We start from the raw sequence: 19,395 nt of genomic DNA, 5'->3' as shown, positions 1-19,395 counted from the left end.
CTAACACGTCATAAACTAAATGCCTTGGGGTATATCCTCGAAATACACTCACGAAACGACAAAAATATTATTGAAAACCAAATTTTCATTTACCTCGGCTAAACGAATGTCTAGGCAAAAAATGACATTTGAAGGGTTTTTACCCACGTTTTTGTTCCAGTGTATATGTAAGTGTGATGTATCACATTTTCATAAAACAAACTAGATACATATACTATCACTGCCATGAAAAAGTTTTATCCTAAAATCTTTTGTATGAGTTTCCTGAGACTTTTTTGAAATTTTTTGGGCCTCGGCTAAACGAATGTCTATCACTGTATCGATACAACTTTTATAGATAGTATAGGGCACTGCACTGTTTTGATTTTGTATGGGATTTTGACATTTCCTGGCCTTGTTGTTTACTAAATCTCAATGAGAGTGAAAGAGAGGGTGAGAGTTTCGTGCAGACCCCTATAGGGCACTGCATTGTTTTGATTATGTATGGGATTTTGACGTTTCTTGGCCTTGTTGTTTACAAAATTTCAGTGAGAGTGAAAGAGAAGGCGAGAATTTCATGCAGTGCCCTATAGGGGTGAATTCTGAGGGCCCATATAGCCGAGGCGGTAAACGCACGGGTATTCAGCATGACCATGCTGAGGGTGACGGGTTCGATTCCCGGTCGGTCCAGGATCTTTTCGTAAAGGAAATTTCCTTGACTTCCTTGGGCATAATGTATCTTCGTGCCTGCCACACGATATACGCATGCAAAATGGTCATTGGCAGAGGAAGCTCTCAGTTAATAACTGTGGAAGTGCTCATAGAACACTAAGCTGAGAAGCAGGCTTTGTCCCAATGAGGACGTTACGCCGAGAAGAAGAAGAAGGGCTGAATTCTAAGGAGTTCGAAGACCTTGGAAGTATTCATGACGTGTTTTTCATATTTTTTAAGGCATGAACCCTATGAATAGGGGAAATGTAATACATTATGGAATTGACGTAAAATTATTTTTGGCCACCTTTTTGTATGGAGCCGCATAATAGTACATTGCTTCGGTTAGCGCAGTAAAGGCACCACAATACTGTGGAGGGCCCCCTGGTGCTCCACAGGGTCCGTTAGCGATTAGGTTTTTATAAGACCACCCTAGCCATTTATTCCTAGGCACGGTAAGCATATAGCTGCATCACACCATGAGCTAGGGGTCACCTGGAGTCTTACCACCGGAACAGGCGGTTCGTAGTGTTATTCTTAGCCAATAGGGTCCTAAAATGAAAGAGGAAATCTCACTTATATTGAATAATACGATCAAGCATGGTATTCTAATCGGAATTGTACTTTACTCGAACTTGAAAAACAAAGGAATAATGAGAAAATTGGAAATAAGTAAAATGGTAAATAGTTCTAGTTGACATTTGAGGTCAACCTTGTGTGACTTAGCTCGACATTTTTCGCACTGGCATTTCAAAAATATCTGACATACACGGTGAAAAAAATCACTCAAAGTATGTGTTATAAGCTAGGGACGAGACAAAAGGCTAAAACATTAAAAATTATATATTTTCAACTACGGTTAATAAAAACGTCAAAAATTGATTAAATATGTACTCTTGAACCATATATTGTGGTTTAAAACAAGAATCGCGATAGGACTTTAGGAGCCTATTGAGACAATCGCTACGGCATTCAATCTCACTAGTGCCCTTGTCCTGGTAGGTGGTATGATTACTTTTTAATATTCACTCCATGGATCCGTCCAATACACTTTCTGCAGCGCTTCTATTGTGACAAACAGACTTTTGTAGGCTGTTTAAATAGATGGGCAATGTTGTTCGGATAAATAAAGCTTCAATTGTAATATTTTATGCCTTTTATTTCACCTATTTCATATCAGTTTTAAAAAATAATAATAAATTCATATTATATTTTGTTATATACTCGGTATAGTTCTATTTTATTTTTGTTGTTTTCTATGCATTTCCCCCACTTTTTTTCTAACGTAGCTTTACATTTTTTGTTTTGTTTTGAATGCTTCTGTTGTCGTTTTCGTTCTTTTCTTCAAACTGCTGCTTTTGCTGATGCTGAGTTAGATTATTTCCACTTTTTTATACAAATACACAACATCCTGCATCTGTCTCTTTTTCCCATGCACATAGTCACTAACATATATTATTACGCGTATGAGTGTCTGTGTGTGTTTGGGTATTTTTTTTTTGTTCTAGCGTAGTATAATGATACACTTGATTTCGTCTCTGTGTTTGTTGATAAGACTGCGTGTTGTTTGTTTGTGTGCTACAAAAATCAAACTAAAATGTAAAACCAATTAAAAATACAGTTAAGATTGTGTTTATACTTCTCGTGCATTCCACAACGCGCTTCTTTATCTCACAACTACTACAAGCACTATACACAGTTTCTGGTTCTATATTCTACTGTTGGCCAAACAGTCGCACTCGCTCGGTTAAATCATTACATTTTAAATATGGCAGTAAAAGTCATAATAATTATCATCAGTGATTTACATTTGCCTTGTGTGCATTTCAGCATAGCATTTTTAACTTTCATATGCTCTTGCAACGACGAGAGTTAATATACACAGATGCCAGAAATTCAGTATCCCAAAGTTCGATCCGTTATCTTTACAACAGAGACAGACAGAACCGTGGATCTTTCAACATTGCTACAATATTTTTTCTTTGCTGAAATAGACAGCGCTGTACAACAGAGTTCTCTCAATACGAATTCGACGACTTTCCGGTTTTGTTAGTCTGACACGAAAAAAAATACCGAAAAATAAGGCGAACTTCTTACGTAAAATTTTGATACAAATTTCCTCATATAAAAACAAAACTATAATCGAAAATAAAACATTCATGGCAATTTTGACGCGTGACCCCCTCGCTGCTGGGCTCGAATTTTCTTACACAATTTGGTTTAGTCTCCTGTTTTTTTTTTGTTTGTTCACTTACACCGTCCCCTAAATAGTATAGTATTCTCAATATGAAAAAAATAACCGGCATCCGCCATTTTGTTTCCTTCTGCACCTGGGCCGTCCAGAATTTTTCGTTTTGTTTCAGTTTTCTCTCGCTCGTATCTTTGCTAAAAATAAAATTTAGTTCTTTGTCGGTAAGGGGTTTTGTTTTGTTTTGTTGCATTAACTTTTTTTTTCTCTGTTTGTGGCATTCTAAAATGAGATCTTAAAATTTCGATACATATCGTTTTGTTTTTGTTCGTTTGGGATTTTTTTTATGTGATAGGTTTTAACTTGGAATTTTTAAGTTAACATGTGTGTATGTCCTTTTTTGTTATTTTGTTCAATTTTTAATTCCGTTTAGCTGTCCTGATATTTACAGAATGGTAGTTGTGTTATCGACAGTATATTCATTACAGAAACACGTGCGTTTGTTTAGGAATTACAGTTATGTACTGATATTTTCACCTGCTTCGCATTGCGATACGGGCAAACGATGATTGACGTTCGATTTATTTCATAGATCGGGAATTGAATTTGATTTGGAAGCTATTTTTATTTATCATTACACAAGGAATTAGACTGTTCGGAAATGAATTTTTGAAATGCTGCTGTAAATTAGATTGTTTTCACTTTATTACAAATCAAAATAATATTTTTTTTGTTAAATGATGTTTGGTTCAGATTTTAAAAACTAGCAATCGAAATCATTGTTGGTCTCAACTTCGGACTCACCGGATTCGAACCAGTAACTACTGCGTGTGAGCCCTACATTTTACCAAAGCTTCACACTTACCTACGATGAACTGCACTGCGGATAAAATCTAACTTGAATGATTCATCTGATGCGACGGCAGCTAAGCTCTCGGCTAGGTTTGTACACTTATTAAGGAGTGAAATTAACTTAGCCTTGTCAAGTGTCAGTGGCGCAGTGGGACGCCAACAGGTTTTCACGCAGGAGGACCTGGTTCAATTCTTCCTAGGAGAATCGTGTGTATAAGTACCGTAACACGGGGTATCATTGATCAGCGGGGTAACATTAATCGGCTTGATCGACCTCATGAAATGTTCAAACAAGCATTTTACATAGAATCAGTTTCTGCTATCGAATGGTATATCGTAATCTGCTGTCATTCAGCTATTAAATGACATGCAATTCATGAAAATTGAATTTCATAAACATTGAAATAAATCGATTTTTCCATAACTGTCTTTCGTACCGCAATGAAATACAGTAGACGTTCGATAACTGCAACATGTTTACGTTTCACTTAGCGAACGAAAATCCGATAACTACAACGCCTGACAGTGTCAACAAGCCATCAATTGACGTAAAATGAACGAAAAATTCATTCGACTGTTCATTAGGGCTAACATGGCGCACCATTTTGACGTTTGGCGGTGCGATAACTGCAAATTTGTTGCACTTACCGGACTTGCAGTTAAAAAGCATTGCAGTTAAACCGTTTGCACCGACCGAACGTCTACTGTACATTGTTAAACATTCATGCTTGGCATCAATACTAGATACTATGTGAGCTTCGAAATCACTGTATTACTTCAATATGATATCCTAGAGTTGGATTTAATGTACAAAACTTTTATGCAAATCATCTTTTTCAATAAAATATACAATTTATTAAAAGTAGGCAATCAATTCCATAGCCATTGCCTACCTTTAGGCGTTATTTGTGGTTTAGAGGATTTTAATCCTAAAATTAAAGTGTGTCGAGTATACCAAAGTGGCGAATCCTTGTCGTTTTGACAGGTCTCCTGCTCGATTGGAACTATGGGGATGACACTAAATCGACTGTTCTAATTTTGACGTTTCTCCTCTTTGTTTTATCCAGGCTCGTTACCTAAAATTACTTAAAAAGTACATAACTTGTAAGAATTTGGACAACATATTCGAAATCAGCTACCCCGAATTTAGTAAGTGAGGGTACTTTCAACACAAACGAACATTGATCACTGACAGGATCAATGTTACTTCAAATCAACAAAATAAAAAAACAGATTAAAAAGGCTATTTAAATAAGTTTTAAAGTTTTACAATCTGTTTTTGAGTAGCTTAACACATACTCAGAGGGCCAGTGCTTGTTTTAAACACATAGAACATGTAACATTTGCTTTAACAAGAGAATTATTCTTGAAAGATCGAAAATTCTGATAAATGTTATCCCGGATTACGGTAATATGAAAGAAGTTCAGAGATGCTTCCAGACGAGCAAACATCAAGATTGCTGGAATGTCTTTGGGAAAACATCCACAGAATTTGCCTCATAGCACGCTATTTGGTAATCTTACGGATTCTTTAAGTTAATTTTATAGTTCAGAAACTATCTGAAAAAGTATGCTTAGAAAGCTTCAGCAAGCTGCTAAGCACAAAATGTTCCATCTTTCTTCAGTTGTTCTATTTGCGGTAAAAAAATCAGATTACCGAATGTTCAGCAGAACATTACAGAAATTCGGTAAAAAATTACCGAACGTTCGGAAAACTACCGAAGCATCGCCGGTCGTAAGCATTACCGAACTTTCGGTAAAACCGTGCTGTACTCAGCGTTGCCAACCTTCCAGATTTATCTGGAATTCCAGAGGAGGTCTCATTTTACAAATATCTGGAGGATCCAGACATTTGTTTTCTGGAATTTGTAAGGTTTTGCTCCGGAATTTTTAAGGTTTTCCACACGATCCAGACTTTTCCAGCCAAACTTCCCAAATCAGGTTACCACTTTTATATATCTGTTGTTTATTTCATCTTAACTTGCGTATATTTTCCTAGTTTTAATTCGCATTTAAAGGGCTCTTCTATCGTTCAGGAGGAATACGGCTCTAGCAACCGGGGTGGTTGCATACTTTTAGGGCATTGCTGGCGATAAATAACTGCAAGACAAGCAAACCGGTCCCTAGCACGGACATCAAAATACAGCCGTCTCGCATTCAAACCCGACTCGGGGTGGCCCGATTAGAATTAGTCTTGCTAGACAAAATCAAGCTATGAATACAGAACAAATACTGTTAACAAGAATACAATCAGTCAAACAAAACACTATTCCAGGATTGACAGATGGACCAAATCCAATAAATGAAACCTCGTCATCCGGTGATCTTAAATACCGGGCTTGGTGGTCTAGTGGCTACCGCTTCTGATTCGTATGCAGAAGGTCCTGGGTTCAACCCCTGGTCCGTCTATTTCCTCCTACTTTGTATCTTTTTCGGGTTCCAGCTTCCCTAGCACAGTGTCAATCTTTCATATACCGTCTACGACTTATGCAATCAAGCTTACTGTGCCGTAATATCTTCAGAGTAATAAATACACTAATTTATCACCTTACGCCTCTCATCCACGCACCAATGAGTGAACTCATTGCCAACAATATCCCACCAACACTTCCGACATCCGCATGAATTTGGGCAGACGCAGAGGTATATTCGGTCTGATGTGGATTGCAATCATCACTGCCTTCCCCTTTCCCACATTGACCTGCAATCTAACGTGGCAGGCGCCATTGTCGCATACTGAAGATGCCAGCTTTAGTGCCCGGCAGATATCTCATTGGTTCGTTGTGTAAGCGTAGCTGGTCTGGCGATACTGGGGTAGCATCCACAGACGGTCAATCAAGCTAAAGCTCCTCGTATTCCTGTGATCCTAAATAGTTACTCCTTTGAGGATAACCGGGCATATTTGTGTTTTGTGCCGTAAGTGTGAATTCATTATGTTATATTTTATTGTGCATTTGTAATGTTGATTTTTTGAAAATTGACCTCCTGACTGTACCACGGTAATATGAATTTTACCGAAAATGGAAGAGCCGAACAAGCGACTTTAAGGACAGACTTGTTAGAATTCCAAAATGGCCGCCACAATAGCTGACTTTGGCATCTACTCACGATTTCGAGCCCACATTTTTTTTTTGTAAACAAAACTAGCGCGCTTGATCTTCTTATTTGAAGCTTAGAACAGAATAATGAAATGCACTATTGTTAGAAGCATGTTTCTTGAGATTTGTGCGTCTAAAGTTCTGATGCACTGTTGAAGCGGGATCTCAAGACGTTTGTCCTTAAAATAAATGTGTAGGTAGCCAAGATACAAAACCACAACGGCCGTCTTTCTATTCACATCAATTTCATCAGACACAAATCTTGTGATCCACCAATCGCATTGATCTCAATATGCTACTAGTTGCTTGCTTGCTCGCTGTGAACATTGAGTAGCATTCTCGGACCGTTCCGTGGTTCGGATCTCTAGATTTGTGCTCGAGAAAATGCGAGGCCAAATGTGGACTTCATCCTAAATTATCTCAATCAAACATCATTTACAAAAAAAAGCTTTTAATTTCGATGTGCGCAAAACTTGTTGTGCAGCATGAAAAATAAGGAAGGAACGTAAGCACTGTGTATAAACTAGGACAGAAACGTTACAAATGTTACAAACGATGACAAACGTTACAAATGTTTTAGATGGTATCACTATAGTGGCCATAGTGGCCGCTGCGCCGTGTGTATACAAATGGAATCGAGTAATGTTCCTATGTTTGTTTCGTTATGTGTGAGTGTATTGGTGGTTGCTATGTATTTGTCGTCGTATGAAAAAATGCATGACTTGCTCAATGTGGTGAACGTCTGGTTGGGTTGCTGCTGCCGTCGCGCTTGTCGTCGGTAAGGTAACTTAATGTAATAGCGTTGAAAACACCTGGATTGGCAGATTGTGTGCATACGAGTGCGCCTATTCCTCGCGGATGTGAAATGTGTGTTTGTGTGTGTGTGTGTATGTTTACAGGACGGGATTGGGCTCCTAAAAAACTAACGGTTCAGTTCCCGGCAACCGATATAAGCAACGAAAATATCGCGAACCTTAAAGCACTAGATTTGACTGTTTGGGGTTTCTCCGAAAAAAATAGAAAATAAAATAAAAAAGCTCTCTCTCTCTATCTCTTAATTCAACTAATTTTGCACAGTCGTTCGATTGTAAACGTAATTTGAACATAGTTTACGAGGGGTAGACGATAAAAATAAAATTGCTCTTATGTTCCGTATCCTAGGAGGCTATGTTCATAGGTTTTAGCTACTTCTTATACAACTATACATGAACTAGATAGTTTAGTGTTTACTTTTAGTTAGAAATCAGCATTCCATCGGGTTTAGTTTATGTTACACGCACTTGCCCATTACTCCATCAAGTCTAGACATCTGTTTCAGTTTTCATTTTTTTTTGCATTTTTCATGTTTACTTTTCCTAAATAATTGTATATCTATTATTTACTTTCAGTACGATTCATTATGAACAGCACTATGTTGTGCTTACTAGTCAACTGCACGTGCTTTCCTCTCAGTTTCTTCCCGATCAAATCGGAATAGAGTATAAATCTACAATAGAGATAGGGTGGTAGGACGTTTCACCATTTTTCCAAAAATTTCTCCTATATAACACTGCTTGCTCTAGCTCTCCAGTGATAGTTAATAGATACTGCGTCGCCCTCCATCAGCAACCAACATGGATTAACTAAAAAACGAAAAGTATACTAAATCCCGGTTATATCCTATCAGATTGCTCTGCTCGTTCCCGATTGTGGGTTCATTTGATTGATTCGTTCCACCCTTGGGAGAGAGAACAGTTTCTCCTGTTCGTAGATCTACTTTTTCAATCTTACAACAGATAAAATTTCACTGTTAAGAATCGTCTGTTTTCTATCACAAATTCATATACGCTCGCTCTCGGATGTAGTAGTTTCTCAAGATTCCGTTGGTTTGCTTCTCAATCGTCAGCCATGGTTGTATGTAACACTGTTCTTGGGACTGGCTGATGATCATGCAGTCTTAAAATGGATTTCACCAGTTTGTATGATTTTGTTTTAAACTGTGACTTCCGTACGATGGTGTTTATTTTCGTACGAATAAGCGACCAAAGATGGCGCTACATTCAAGCCTTGAAAGATCTTTGAAATGTAAGAATTTTGCCCCATTTTTATACCAAGAGTATTGTATTTCTGAAAACATGGAGATTGTCGCGATGTAGCCACTCGCTGCTTACTCAGGAAAAAAATATGAAATTTCTATGCCTCATTGTTAGAATGCGATAAAACATATTGTGAGAAACATTATGGATGTCTCAAATTTATGGATCCTCAGCTTGATCAGAAGCAGATTGAGGAAAAACGTCATTATAAGGCGCAAAATAGTATGGAACGGAAAGATATGCAGAAGTTTTTAGGAACTGCAAATGATGTGAGAAGAAAAAATGCGCCGTCTTCCGGTATGAACTATGGCTGCCGAGACAGTAACTTGCTAACAGATAAAACTGTGGTAGCTGCCAGCTGGAGAGAGCACTTTGAGACGTCAAAAAAGTACGCTGGCGTATCAACGAATAATAAGTATCGGTGACTACGGACAAGCTGTGGGCCCCAAAAGTTAGATGAGGCCAAAAGGCCAAGGGAAATCTACAAGCGGATGAACTCTCAATCATCAAGCGCCTTTGCTCCACAAAAAAAAAAAAAAATTGGGATAAAATGAGACAAAATCGATACTTTCCATAACTTCAGATGCTTCAAAATAGCAAACATAATTGTCGACAAGCCGTATTCTGTTAAAAAGTTGCAAATTGTAAATTGTTGGAAGGTATTTTTTGATAGATCATTGAATCTATCCATTTAGTCTCCATACCCCGGAGCTCGTAACACAGATACATTTACCTGCGTTAGCAATCCACGCAGAAATCAATTTACTTCGCTCAAAATTGGTTAGCAAAATCTTGTCGCATGCATGAAGCACCGCTTCCAGTTCGCTGTTTTCCCACTGTGAAACACCACCGTTGTCGCAATTCCCTCTAGTAGGCCTACTTCCTCCGACTGCCTCCGGTAGCCTTGACCGTTCGGTTATCCTGCTTCCCCTTGGCGTGGGCCAACAGCGTCACCAGTTTCTTGTGCGAGTCACCAACGATCCAGCCGTGCTGTTGCATGTGCTCGCTACTGCTGCTCGTGTCATCTCCAGCCTCCATCGCGGACTGTGCGTCGAGCTGTTTCTGCTGCAGTTGCTGTTGTTGTTGCGATTGCTGCTGCTTCTGCTTTTGTTGCGCCTTCTGCTGAGCCTTCGTTTGCTGCCCTGGCGACGGCTTCGTTTTACTCGCTCCCGCTTTCTTCTTCTTGTTGCTTGCGCCGCCACCCTTGCTGGACACTTCCACAAAGTCTTCCTCCACATCATCTTCCTCGCTGGACGACGACCAGAAGTACAACGTCTCGGCGGCATTCCGCTTCCGTCGAGGCGCCGGCATCAGGATGCTATCACTCAACTGTGCATTCAGCTGTTCGATTTTCAGGTTGGCTTCGATGTCACTTTCCAGCAGTTTCTTCTTTACCTTCTTGCATTTGATATTGTCCTCAAAGTCGCTATCCGGATCGTAGGCCACATTTTTCATCTTCTTCGGTGGACCTTTTCGTTGCTTTAGTTTTGCATTGTTGGCGTTGCTCTTGGCTTCCGGTGTTTCCTTTCGCTGTTCCTTTGCTGCTTTCGCTGTCACTTTAGTCTTTTGGTTTTGATTGTTGTTATTGTTAACGGTTTTTGCAGTTGTCGGCTTCTTCGTCTCTTCCTGAGGTGGTTTATCCTGTTGCGCTGTTTGTTTCGGACCTTTTGTCTCTTCTTTCTGCTTTCCGGTTTGTGTGGAGTTGAGCTTCTGCTTGAACTTTGTGGTGATCGTTCTCGAAGAGATCATTACGCTCGATTCCAGTACGTGCTCGTCTAAAGAACTTATATTCTCTGAACTGGAATCCTTCTCCAACAGGTTTTCATCCTCGCGCGAAGAATCCGATGAAGCTGGTTTGCTTGGCCGTGCCTTACCACGACGCTTGTTGTCTCTCGCTCGATTATTCTTATTCATTGTCACTTCCATAATAACGCTTTCCATCACCTGTCGAATTGTCTCGTCCGTTACTACTGGTTTCTTTTCCGGAACCCCTTTGCCCTTCGTTGCCGCCGTCTCTTTGGACGGTGGATTTACAATCTTCAAAGGCGATTCGTCCAATTTGTCTTCTGATGATTTCGACGTGTCTTTGTCGTCCTCTGTAACACTCGCATCTTTCTGAGGTTTCTTCAGCACCACTCTGCCATCCTTCTTCTCGATCAAATCTACAACATTTTTCAGGTTGAAGTCTTCGTATTCATCCGAGTCCCACGTTTCAGTCAGTTTCTTCTGCGTACTCCTACGCCGCAGGTTGCGATTACCCTTCTCATCATCATCGTCTTCTTCCAGTAGTTTGGGATCTATGGTTTCCGAAGACTGTTCCGCCTCAGTGGAGGAGCCACCCTTGTCAGGGTTTTCTTCCGCTTCAGACTTTTTGAGGGTATCGAACAATTTATCAAAGTCCTTGGCGACTGGTTTGGCCTGATCGGCTGTTGCAGCTGTCGCCTTCTTAGGCCCAACTTCGTCTTTTGGTTTATCCTTAGTCTTCTTGAAAATACGTCCCATGATAAGGCTTTTCTTCTGTACATCCGCCTTGACAGGTTTCTTCGGCGTCGTTTGCGAACTGCTGTAACTACTACTCTTGTCGTCTTCATCTTCCTCACTGAGTGTGTTGGTACCGTACACGAAGTCATCCCTGTCGGAAAAGCTCAAACTAGAGAGCTGGCTGTCTTCGCCTTGATCCGCTGCTGCTGATTGCGCAGCTGCCTCCGTAGCGGTCGACTTGCCAACAGTAGCGGGCGACGAAGTACTCGCAGCAGTTTTCTTCGACGAATAGGACAGAAGAGTTTCCGCTTCTTCCGGGGGTGAGTCTTGAAAGGCATACACGTCATCAGGATCGGTTTTGCTGTTTGAAGCTGCAGTTTTCGCAACAGGTGTGACCGCTGCTTTCTTTCCGCGGGCCGTCGATCTTCGGGATGTACTGGCAGTTGGAGTAGCATTACCCTTTTTCTTGGCTCGGAAACCAAGTTTGTTGCCAGCTGGTTCCTTCTTAGCTGGTGTTCTTTTCCCGCTGGCTTGAAGCCCATTTTTAGGAGAACCCTCGCCTTTGGTTGCTTTCTGTGGAGTAGAGGTCGATACTTCCGGTATTCGCCCCGACAATTCCGCTTCCTTCTCTTCCTCGCTATCCTTGAAGTCGAACACTTGTGGAATATCGCCACATAGGGCCACGTCAGCCAGTGTGTCCAGTTTAGATTCTTTGGAAGTCTGCATGGTGCCAGCCACCGGTATAGAAACCTTGAAGTTGTCATACCCTTTTAAAGCACCCTTGGTTTTGATGGTTTTCTGTGAAAACACCGACGCCTGTGAACTGGTCGATTTTGTGGAGTTCTGCGGTGAAAGATTGCCGTCATTTTCCGCTTGCTGAGTTATGTCCGCGGCACTCAGTTTGGTGAACGGATCGGCCAGGTTCTTATCTGCGTAACGTTGATTTATGGTTTGGATATAGTTTTCGCTTTCACTGACATCTTGGAACGAGGGAAAACTGTCGCCCATATTGAAACAGCCGTCCGAGGCTTTATCTTGCTCCGGAATACCAGAAAAGGGATTCGGGAAGGCGACGCTTGCTTTCGCAGTTGGTATTTGCTCACACACTATTCCCGGGGCCATTTCATCGGACTTTAGTGAAACGGTGAGGTTCAAATTTTCGTTGTCCGCGTTGGATTCCTTGAGCATTGAGCAGCACTCGTAGAATAGCTTTTCTTCTTGGCTAAGCACTTTCATTGGGCCATCCTTGTCGAACTCCTTCGGTGGCGATGCCCCGGTATTTGGATGAGCTGCAGCTTGTGCTTGCACACGCTCTGAAATGGGCGCCGTTGTAGCTGCTGCGTTGCGTTCCTTTTGTTGTGCTTCCAGATATTCCTGTTCCGATAGCTTGGCTATATGGGATAGTGTCATGCGATGCTTGTTGAAGGCGTCTTGCTTTTTGAACACCTTCTTGCACAAATCACAGTTGAACGTGACGACAGGCTTGCTATCGTCAACAGGCGGTTTAGGTCGGCGAGACTTTGTCACACAAATCGACTTTCGTCGCTTACGTTTCCGTATACTACCTCCAAATGTTGTCACTTCCGTTGTGACGCTCATGTCGTCATCCATTGCACTGTTACTTTCATCTTCTGCATTTTCCTCCAACGATTCTTGCGACTGATGTTGGTTTGGTTTCAGGAAACTTTCCTCTCGTCGTACGAAACATGCCAGGGACATATTGTCGTCATCGGAGTCCGATTCCGACTCCGACTTGTTGATAATGTCTTCGACCAGTTTGTTCAGCTTCGGAGTATCGTCTTCATCATCGTTGGAAAACGAAAGTGACTCTCTCGGCTTCGGTGCTATGCTAGCCTTGGCTACTTCCTTCTCCACAACTTTAACCAACTCATCTATCTTCTTCGGTTCTACGACGATTGGTGACTCCTTGGGTGCCACCGGACTATCCTTAGCTTCCTTAACCGGCGTCGAGCTCACAAGAACAGAGGCAGGCGATTCAAACGCCACCGGAGTGTTCGATTTCCGAGGCTTGCGTTTACTTCGGTCGATCATCTGAATTTCCTCTTCAATGTTGAACAACTTAGACAGGTTCTCTGCCAATTGACTGTTCTTGGTTCTCCTTTTCGTACCACTGGTCGGCAAAGATAGTGGCTCCAACAGTGACTCAATAGTTGGTTCAGGAGTTCCATTAAATACACTCTGGTTTCGTCTTCTGCCGACCGTTTTAATATCTTGATCCCACACCCCTCCTGGTCCGGGTGTTTTCGATCGCGACTGCGTTTTGGCCTTTTGCTCTTCTTGCTTCTGTTTCTCCATCTGTTCCTCTTCGTCCAAGAAAGACATGGGTTGGTAGACCGATGCTCTTCGCCGGTACTGCCGTTTGGTAGCTTTGCTGATTTCTGCGATGTTTTCTTCCGGTACCTTGGGTTCCTCGATCTCAACAGGTGGCGCAATGAACAGCGAAGCTCTCCGTGCACTTATCCTTCGTAATACAGGTGCAGGCTTGGCTTGTTCAGCTTCACGCTTTTTCCTCTCTTCCTCTTCCTCGTATTTTCGTTTCTCTTCTTCCCATCTTCGTCTGTTTGCCTCTTCCATCCGCTTTCTTTCTTCTTCGGCTGCTTTACGTTCCTCTTCGGCACGTTTTGCTGATGCGGCTGCAGCAGCAACGGCCGCGGCAGACCGTCTCCGAGGATCCCGAGGCTTCATGGCAGCTTCGGCAAAGCTTTGCACCAGCTCCAAATGGACAGTTCCCTGACTGCGTGTGCCTCGACGCGAAGTGAGAATGAGATCATCCTTGAATGAACTGTGCGAAAGAAGCTCTTGTTCGGCATCTCTTTCTTCCAAGTACTGCGCCAAGTTTCGATCGACAAACACCGACGATCGGCGCGCCATTATGCGCTTGGGAGGGGTGGGCGTCTTGGCTTTCTTGGGGGTAATCACAGGCGATGGAGATCTTGGTTTTTCCTCTGCAGGAGCAGGTGTCTTGGATCGCTTTGCAGGAGACTTGACTACTATCTCTTCCTTTGGTGCAGGTGTTTTAGACCTTTTCGTTGGAGTCTTAATTAAAGTTTCTTCCACAGGAGCCTTGTTCTGTTTGTCAGGACTCTTGGGCCGTTGTTCTTGCACAACAGTAGAAGTCTTGGAGTGTTTCGCAGGACTTTTCGGGGGCGATTCTTCCATGGGGGCAGGTGTTTTACGTTGCTTCGCTGGACTCTTCTGAGGTGATTCTTCCACGGGCGCAGGAGTCTTGGTTCGCTTCGCAGAAGTCTTGACTGTTGCACTTTTAGGTGGTGACTCAACTTTTGCTTGTACGAACTCTGATTCCTCAGAAGTCTCCTTCTTTTTCTTGTTTGAAACATTTTCGGGCTCAACAGCAGCTTCGTCCTTGTCCGCTTTTCCACTTTTGCGTTTGCTTGATTTTTTCTGAGTGGTCGGCTCTGGTGTCGGACTCGCCAGCTCAGCTTCTACATTTTGCGGGTCTTGGACAGGCACTAGTTGCTTCTTTTTTGACGTTGCAGATTTCTTAGTAGCTGTTTCAATGTTCAACGATTCCTTCAAGCGATCCAGATCAGTTTTCTCCACAGGGCCTTCTTTTGGAAATGGAAACGGCGTTTTCGACCGGGATTTCGGAGGAGATTTCTTCTTCGAGCTCGCTGGTACAGCTTCTTCAACCGATGGCTGAACGGATTTCTCAGGTTGCTTATCCGCTTCAGCAATTTTCTCATCTTCCTTTTTCGCAACTTCACCGTCTGTTTGAACAATTTCCCCTTTCTTACTTGCCTTACCCTTAGTTTTCTTCTGTACAGGAGATTCATTTAGTCGTTCAGCAATATCCAAACTCTCCAGTTCCTTCGAATACTTCGCTTTTAAATTCTGGCGTCCTTTTCTGTCCAACCCGGCTATTCGCTCTATATCGATGGACAGTTTCCGAGTACGTCGATTCGGAGGTGCCTTTTTCGCCGGTTGCACTGCAGGTGTGCCCGGTTTTTCTTGCTGCACTTCCACTTGCTTCGCATCTTTATCTTCTACCTTCTTGGAAAGCTTTTCTGATGCCTTTTTCGCATTCTTCTTCGACGTTGGTTTCGAAATATCCTCGATCACAGGTTCCGGACGGTGTTCTACCTTATCTGTTTCGTCTGTAGGAATGTTCTGCGCGCTTTCCTCTTTCTCTGCAGCTTCAACTTCTTTCGTTTCGTCGTTTTCATTAGGTTTTTCATCTTCTTGAACTTCATCAGTCGTCTGATCTTTTCCCGATTGATCCTTGGTCACTTTCTTGACCGGCGTTTTCTTTCCAACGGCCACTGGAGACTGTCGTGTGGCCGGCGTGAGGAGATCCGGATGACGGATGTTGACCTTACGTTTCGCCAGCTGCGGAATCTGTTCGAGCGAAAACTTAATGTCTGGCTTTTCGCATGACATGTCATGCATCATTTTGAGATCTTGAAGAGCATTTTGGTCTACCTCTTTGAAGCTTTCCAGTAGCTGATCGGATAGGATGGCAGCCAGCTCATTCTTCCGTCGCTTGCGAACTGTTTTTGCAGAACTATTACCGGCCGGAGTGGGCGTTTGCGAGGATTTCGAGGGTTCTTCCGCTTCTAGTTCGTGGTCTTGCGACTTGGGGTCGATCTGACTATCGACTGCGGAAGGTTCGATTGGTATTGTACTTGAATCCAATTTTTCCGTAGGTTTTGGGGTCGATTCCTTCCTGGGCGGGGTTTTCTTTTTAGAGGGTGCGGGTTCTAGAGGAGGATCAATTTGTGGTTGTTCGATTGGCACAGGAGCTGGTATCAATAGTGATTCTACGGGAACAGAGGTCTTCGGTTGTGGGACTTCGACTGGGAGTGCTTGTGATGGAAGAACTTCTGGTCCCGGAAGCACTAGTGGAGTTGCATTGGAAGACGATACAATGACACTTTGTGTCTTCGCTTTGGAGCTCCTGGCTCGGGAACGGCTTTTCTTCTCGACCGGCGCCGGAGTGGTTGACGGGGTAACTTCTTTCGGTGGCTGTAGTTGTAACGAAGGAGCCACTTCGGGAGCACTTTTAGAGGGTGAAATTGGAACTGGTGGTACAGATTGGGCAGCAGCAGCAGCAGCGGCTGCCGCGGCGGCGCTTTCTATTTGTTTGACTATAACGTCTCGATTTGGGAGGAAGATTTTCTCAAGGAAAGCAGCGGCAGCAGCAGCAGCAGGTGCCGGTGGCGCCGGAACTGTTAGAGGAGGTATAGCTGGAGGTTTCAGATGAGGAGGGAGACCAACAGCGGCCAGCCGTTGAAGGTCGAGACCGAGGGGTGGACCGGCCAATAGGGAATGTGGGAACAATGGGAACGGACCCGGAAGAAATGGAGGTCCTACGACGGGTGCCGGTGGAACCGGAGCCAACTGAGCCACCGGTGCTGGAGGACTTTCACTGACCGGAGTGGGAGCAACGAAAACACTTTTGCGTCTGCTACGCTTACTGCTACCACTGCCGGACGACTGAGTTGATACAGGGATTGGTACAGAGGGAATAATGAGAGGTGTAGGATTCATCACCGAAGTTGGAGGAGCCCTATCGATGACGGGCAAACGTTCGGGAATATTAAGCGTGATTGGAGGCTGCTTGGCGACCGGACTGTGGTGTCGGTCTTTGTTGGCTTCAGTTATGGTAACGGATATACGATTCTCTAGAGGTCGTTCCTGACGCAGAGTGGAAGCTATCGAAGGTGTTGGCGGAGGAGCGGATTGAGGCTGAATTTGCTGCGGTTGTTTCGGAGATGGTAATTGCTGTTGCTGCTGTTGTTGTTGTTGTTGTTGTGGATGCATAGGCGGTGTGATTTTTCTCGGATCACCGTAGAGTTGTTGCTGATGGATGGATTGCCGTCTGGTCATTGGCTGCGGAGAAGGCGGCAGCGGCGGTTCCGTAGGAGTTGATTGCATTGTAGAGCGACCATCCATCGATGGAGGCGGTTGACGACGGGCTACGATTGTTACCGATGGAGCTTCCTTAGATATGACGGGTCGGGACTTGTATTCGACGCGTTCGATAATCAACCCTGGTGGAAGCTTGATGGATGGAAGGTTCCGATTCGGCGTCGATGGTCCCGGCTGTTGTGAGGACTGATGCTGGTGATGCTGTGGCTGCGGTGAAGGAAGCCGCAACAAACCAGGGTGCTGGTGTGGCGAATGCAAAGCCGTTGGCGATGGAGGTGGCGGTGATAAATGCTGAGGTGGCTTCTGGTATACATCCCTTGATCGTGGAGGAGCACTTCGTCCTATTGGACTGTTCTTCGACAGATTTAGTGGTTCATCGGAAATTTCTTCCATTGGCGTTACGATTGGTGACACCGGAGAGAGCATAGCAGGAGGTTGTGAAGATACCGACGAACGCCGATTGTTCATTACTAGTGGCAGTGGTGCCGACTGAGGTGGAGTTATCTGCAAGGGCATTGCAGTAATCGTCGGAGGATGCAATGGCACCAGATTATTGATCGGAAGCAATAACTGTTTAGAAGAAGCGCGCGTTTCGACGGATGGAGCCGTAGTTTTCGGTCCAACAGTTTTGGCAATGGCCTGATTGAAGAAATCCACCCCAATTTTCTCTGAGAGCTTACTGGTCAGCATCGCTATGCAGTCGTTTAACTTTTTCTGCTTTCGCTTGTTCGACTGTTGATTGCCAACACCACAAGATGGTGTTGTAGGAGTCGAAGCGGATTGTGAGTTTAACGAAGGTGACTTAACTGGAGTTATCGGCTGAGAGACTATTGATTGATTAGGAGACTCTTCTGACAACGTCTGTGATGCTTTAGGAGTCATTACGTTATCTTTCATTAGCTCCACTTCCTTCAAAGGTGACCTTTCTTCAACCGGTTCATGAGGTTCTTCTTCAACGATGTGTGATCCTGCATCGTTTGAACTTTCTATAGGCACTTCTTTATCAACAGGGTTACCCTTTTCTTCGATTCCTTCATCATTCTTACCTTGACCTTCTTCAACGATTCCTTCAGGATTTTTACTGCCAACTTCTTCCATTTTTTCAGTATCTTCTTCCTTTTGCTCATCTCGTTTCTCACATACCTCTCCGAGATCAGATTTCACCTCCTTGCCAGGCACCTCCATCGGACTTTTGCTTCCCTTTCTCTTGGGGCTGTTCTTCTTCACATTCGCAGGTGAGCTAGGTTCTTTCTCCTTGTTATCCTTCTCAGTCACTTCCTTCTTAGTCGGCGTAACGCTCTTCGCCTTGATCTTCCTAGCACCGACGGTGGGCGATACTTTGACAATACCACTCCGCAACGTTCGACCATTGCCAGACAATCCTCCCTTGCGGAATGGAAGAACCTTCTTTCCCTTCCACTGTGTTCGATTCACAAAAGCATTACCCCGAACCGGGAGAATCCTCCCGCGTGGAACCACCATCTTCTTTTTTACGATGGACGCTTTCTGCTCTTTAAGTTTGTCTTCTTTCTTTTCCCCCACGTCCCCCTCTTTCTGTTCATGCTCTTCTTTGGTATCTTCTTCCTTCTCTTCTTTGATTTTTTCATTCTTTTTACCATCACTTTCCACATCAACTGTGACTTCCTCTTTCACTACTGGTTTAGGTTTAGGCTTAATCTTAACCGGAAGTTTCTTAATAGAGCTAGGCATTACAGCAATCTTACCGCTTCGTAACTTGCTCAACGCCATAGCAGTAGCGCCACGAGGCACACCGGCCTTCGAGGGCGCCAAAGTGGACACTACCTGTTTCTTACCACCACCTTTGACGAGGCCGATTTGCTGTGGTCGCTTCCGGATTTGCTTGGGCACCTGCAGTATCTGACGGGATATTCGCTTGGCGGGGAGATTCGCGGTCAGTCGTCTGACGATGTCACCTGTAATGAGAAGGAACATACAAATGTTTAGTATATAGGTGGAGTTGTATTTGGGGATTCAATGTTAGTAAAAAACTAACTGAAGGATCAACTCTGTTTGAAATGAGATTCGGGAGGAGGAAGTATTACCGGAGAAATGGATAAAAGGTATCGTGTGTCCCATCTAC

General features: G+C 43.5%; 1 protein-coding gene across 1 annotated transcript in view; it reads right to left on the bottom strand.

Moving 5' to 3' along the window:
• Positions 1–1,828: 1,828 nt before the first annotated feature.
• LOC109623312 (uncharacterized) overlaps positions 1,829–19,395 on the bottom strand; it is a 28,982-nt gene continuing 11,415 nt past the window's right edge. Inside the window, exon 3 of the mRNA XM_020077826.3 lies at positions 1,829–19,228. Coding sequence (XP_019933385.3) covers positions 9,780–19,228 — 9,449 coding nt within the window. The 3' untranslated portion in view covers positions 1,829–9,779. The remainder of the gene's footprint in view (positions 19,229–19,395) is intronic.

The sequence above is a fragment of the Aedes albopictus genome, chromosome 3, assembly GCF_035046485.1.
Source record: "Aedes albopictus strain Foshan chromosome 3, AalbF5, whole genome shotgun sequence".
Classification (NCBI taxonomy): domain Eukaryota; kingdom Metazoa; phylum Arthropoda; class Insecta; order Diptera; family Culicidae; genus Aedes; species Aedes albopictus.
The sequence above is the reverse complement of the archived record's forward strand: the minus strand, read 5'-3'. Positions and strand labels throughout refer to the sequence as shown.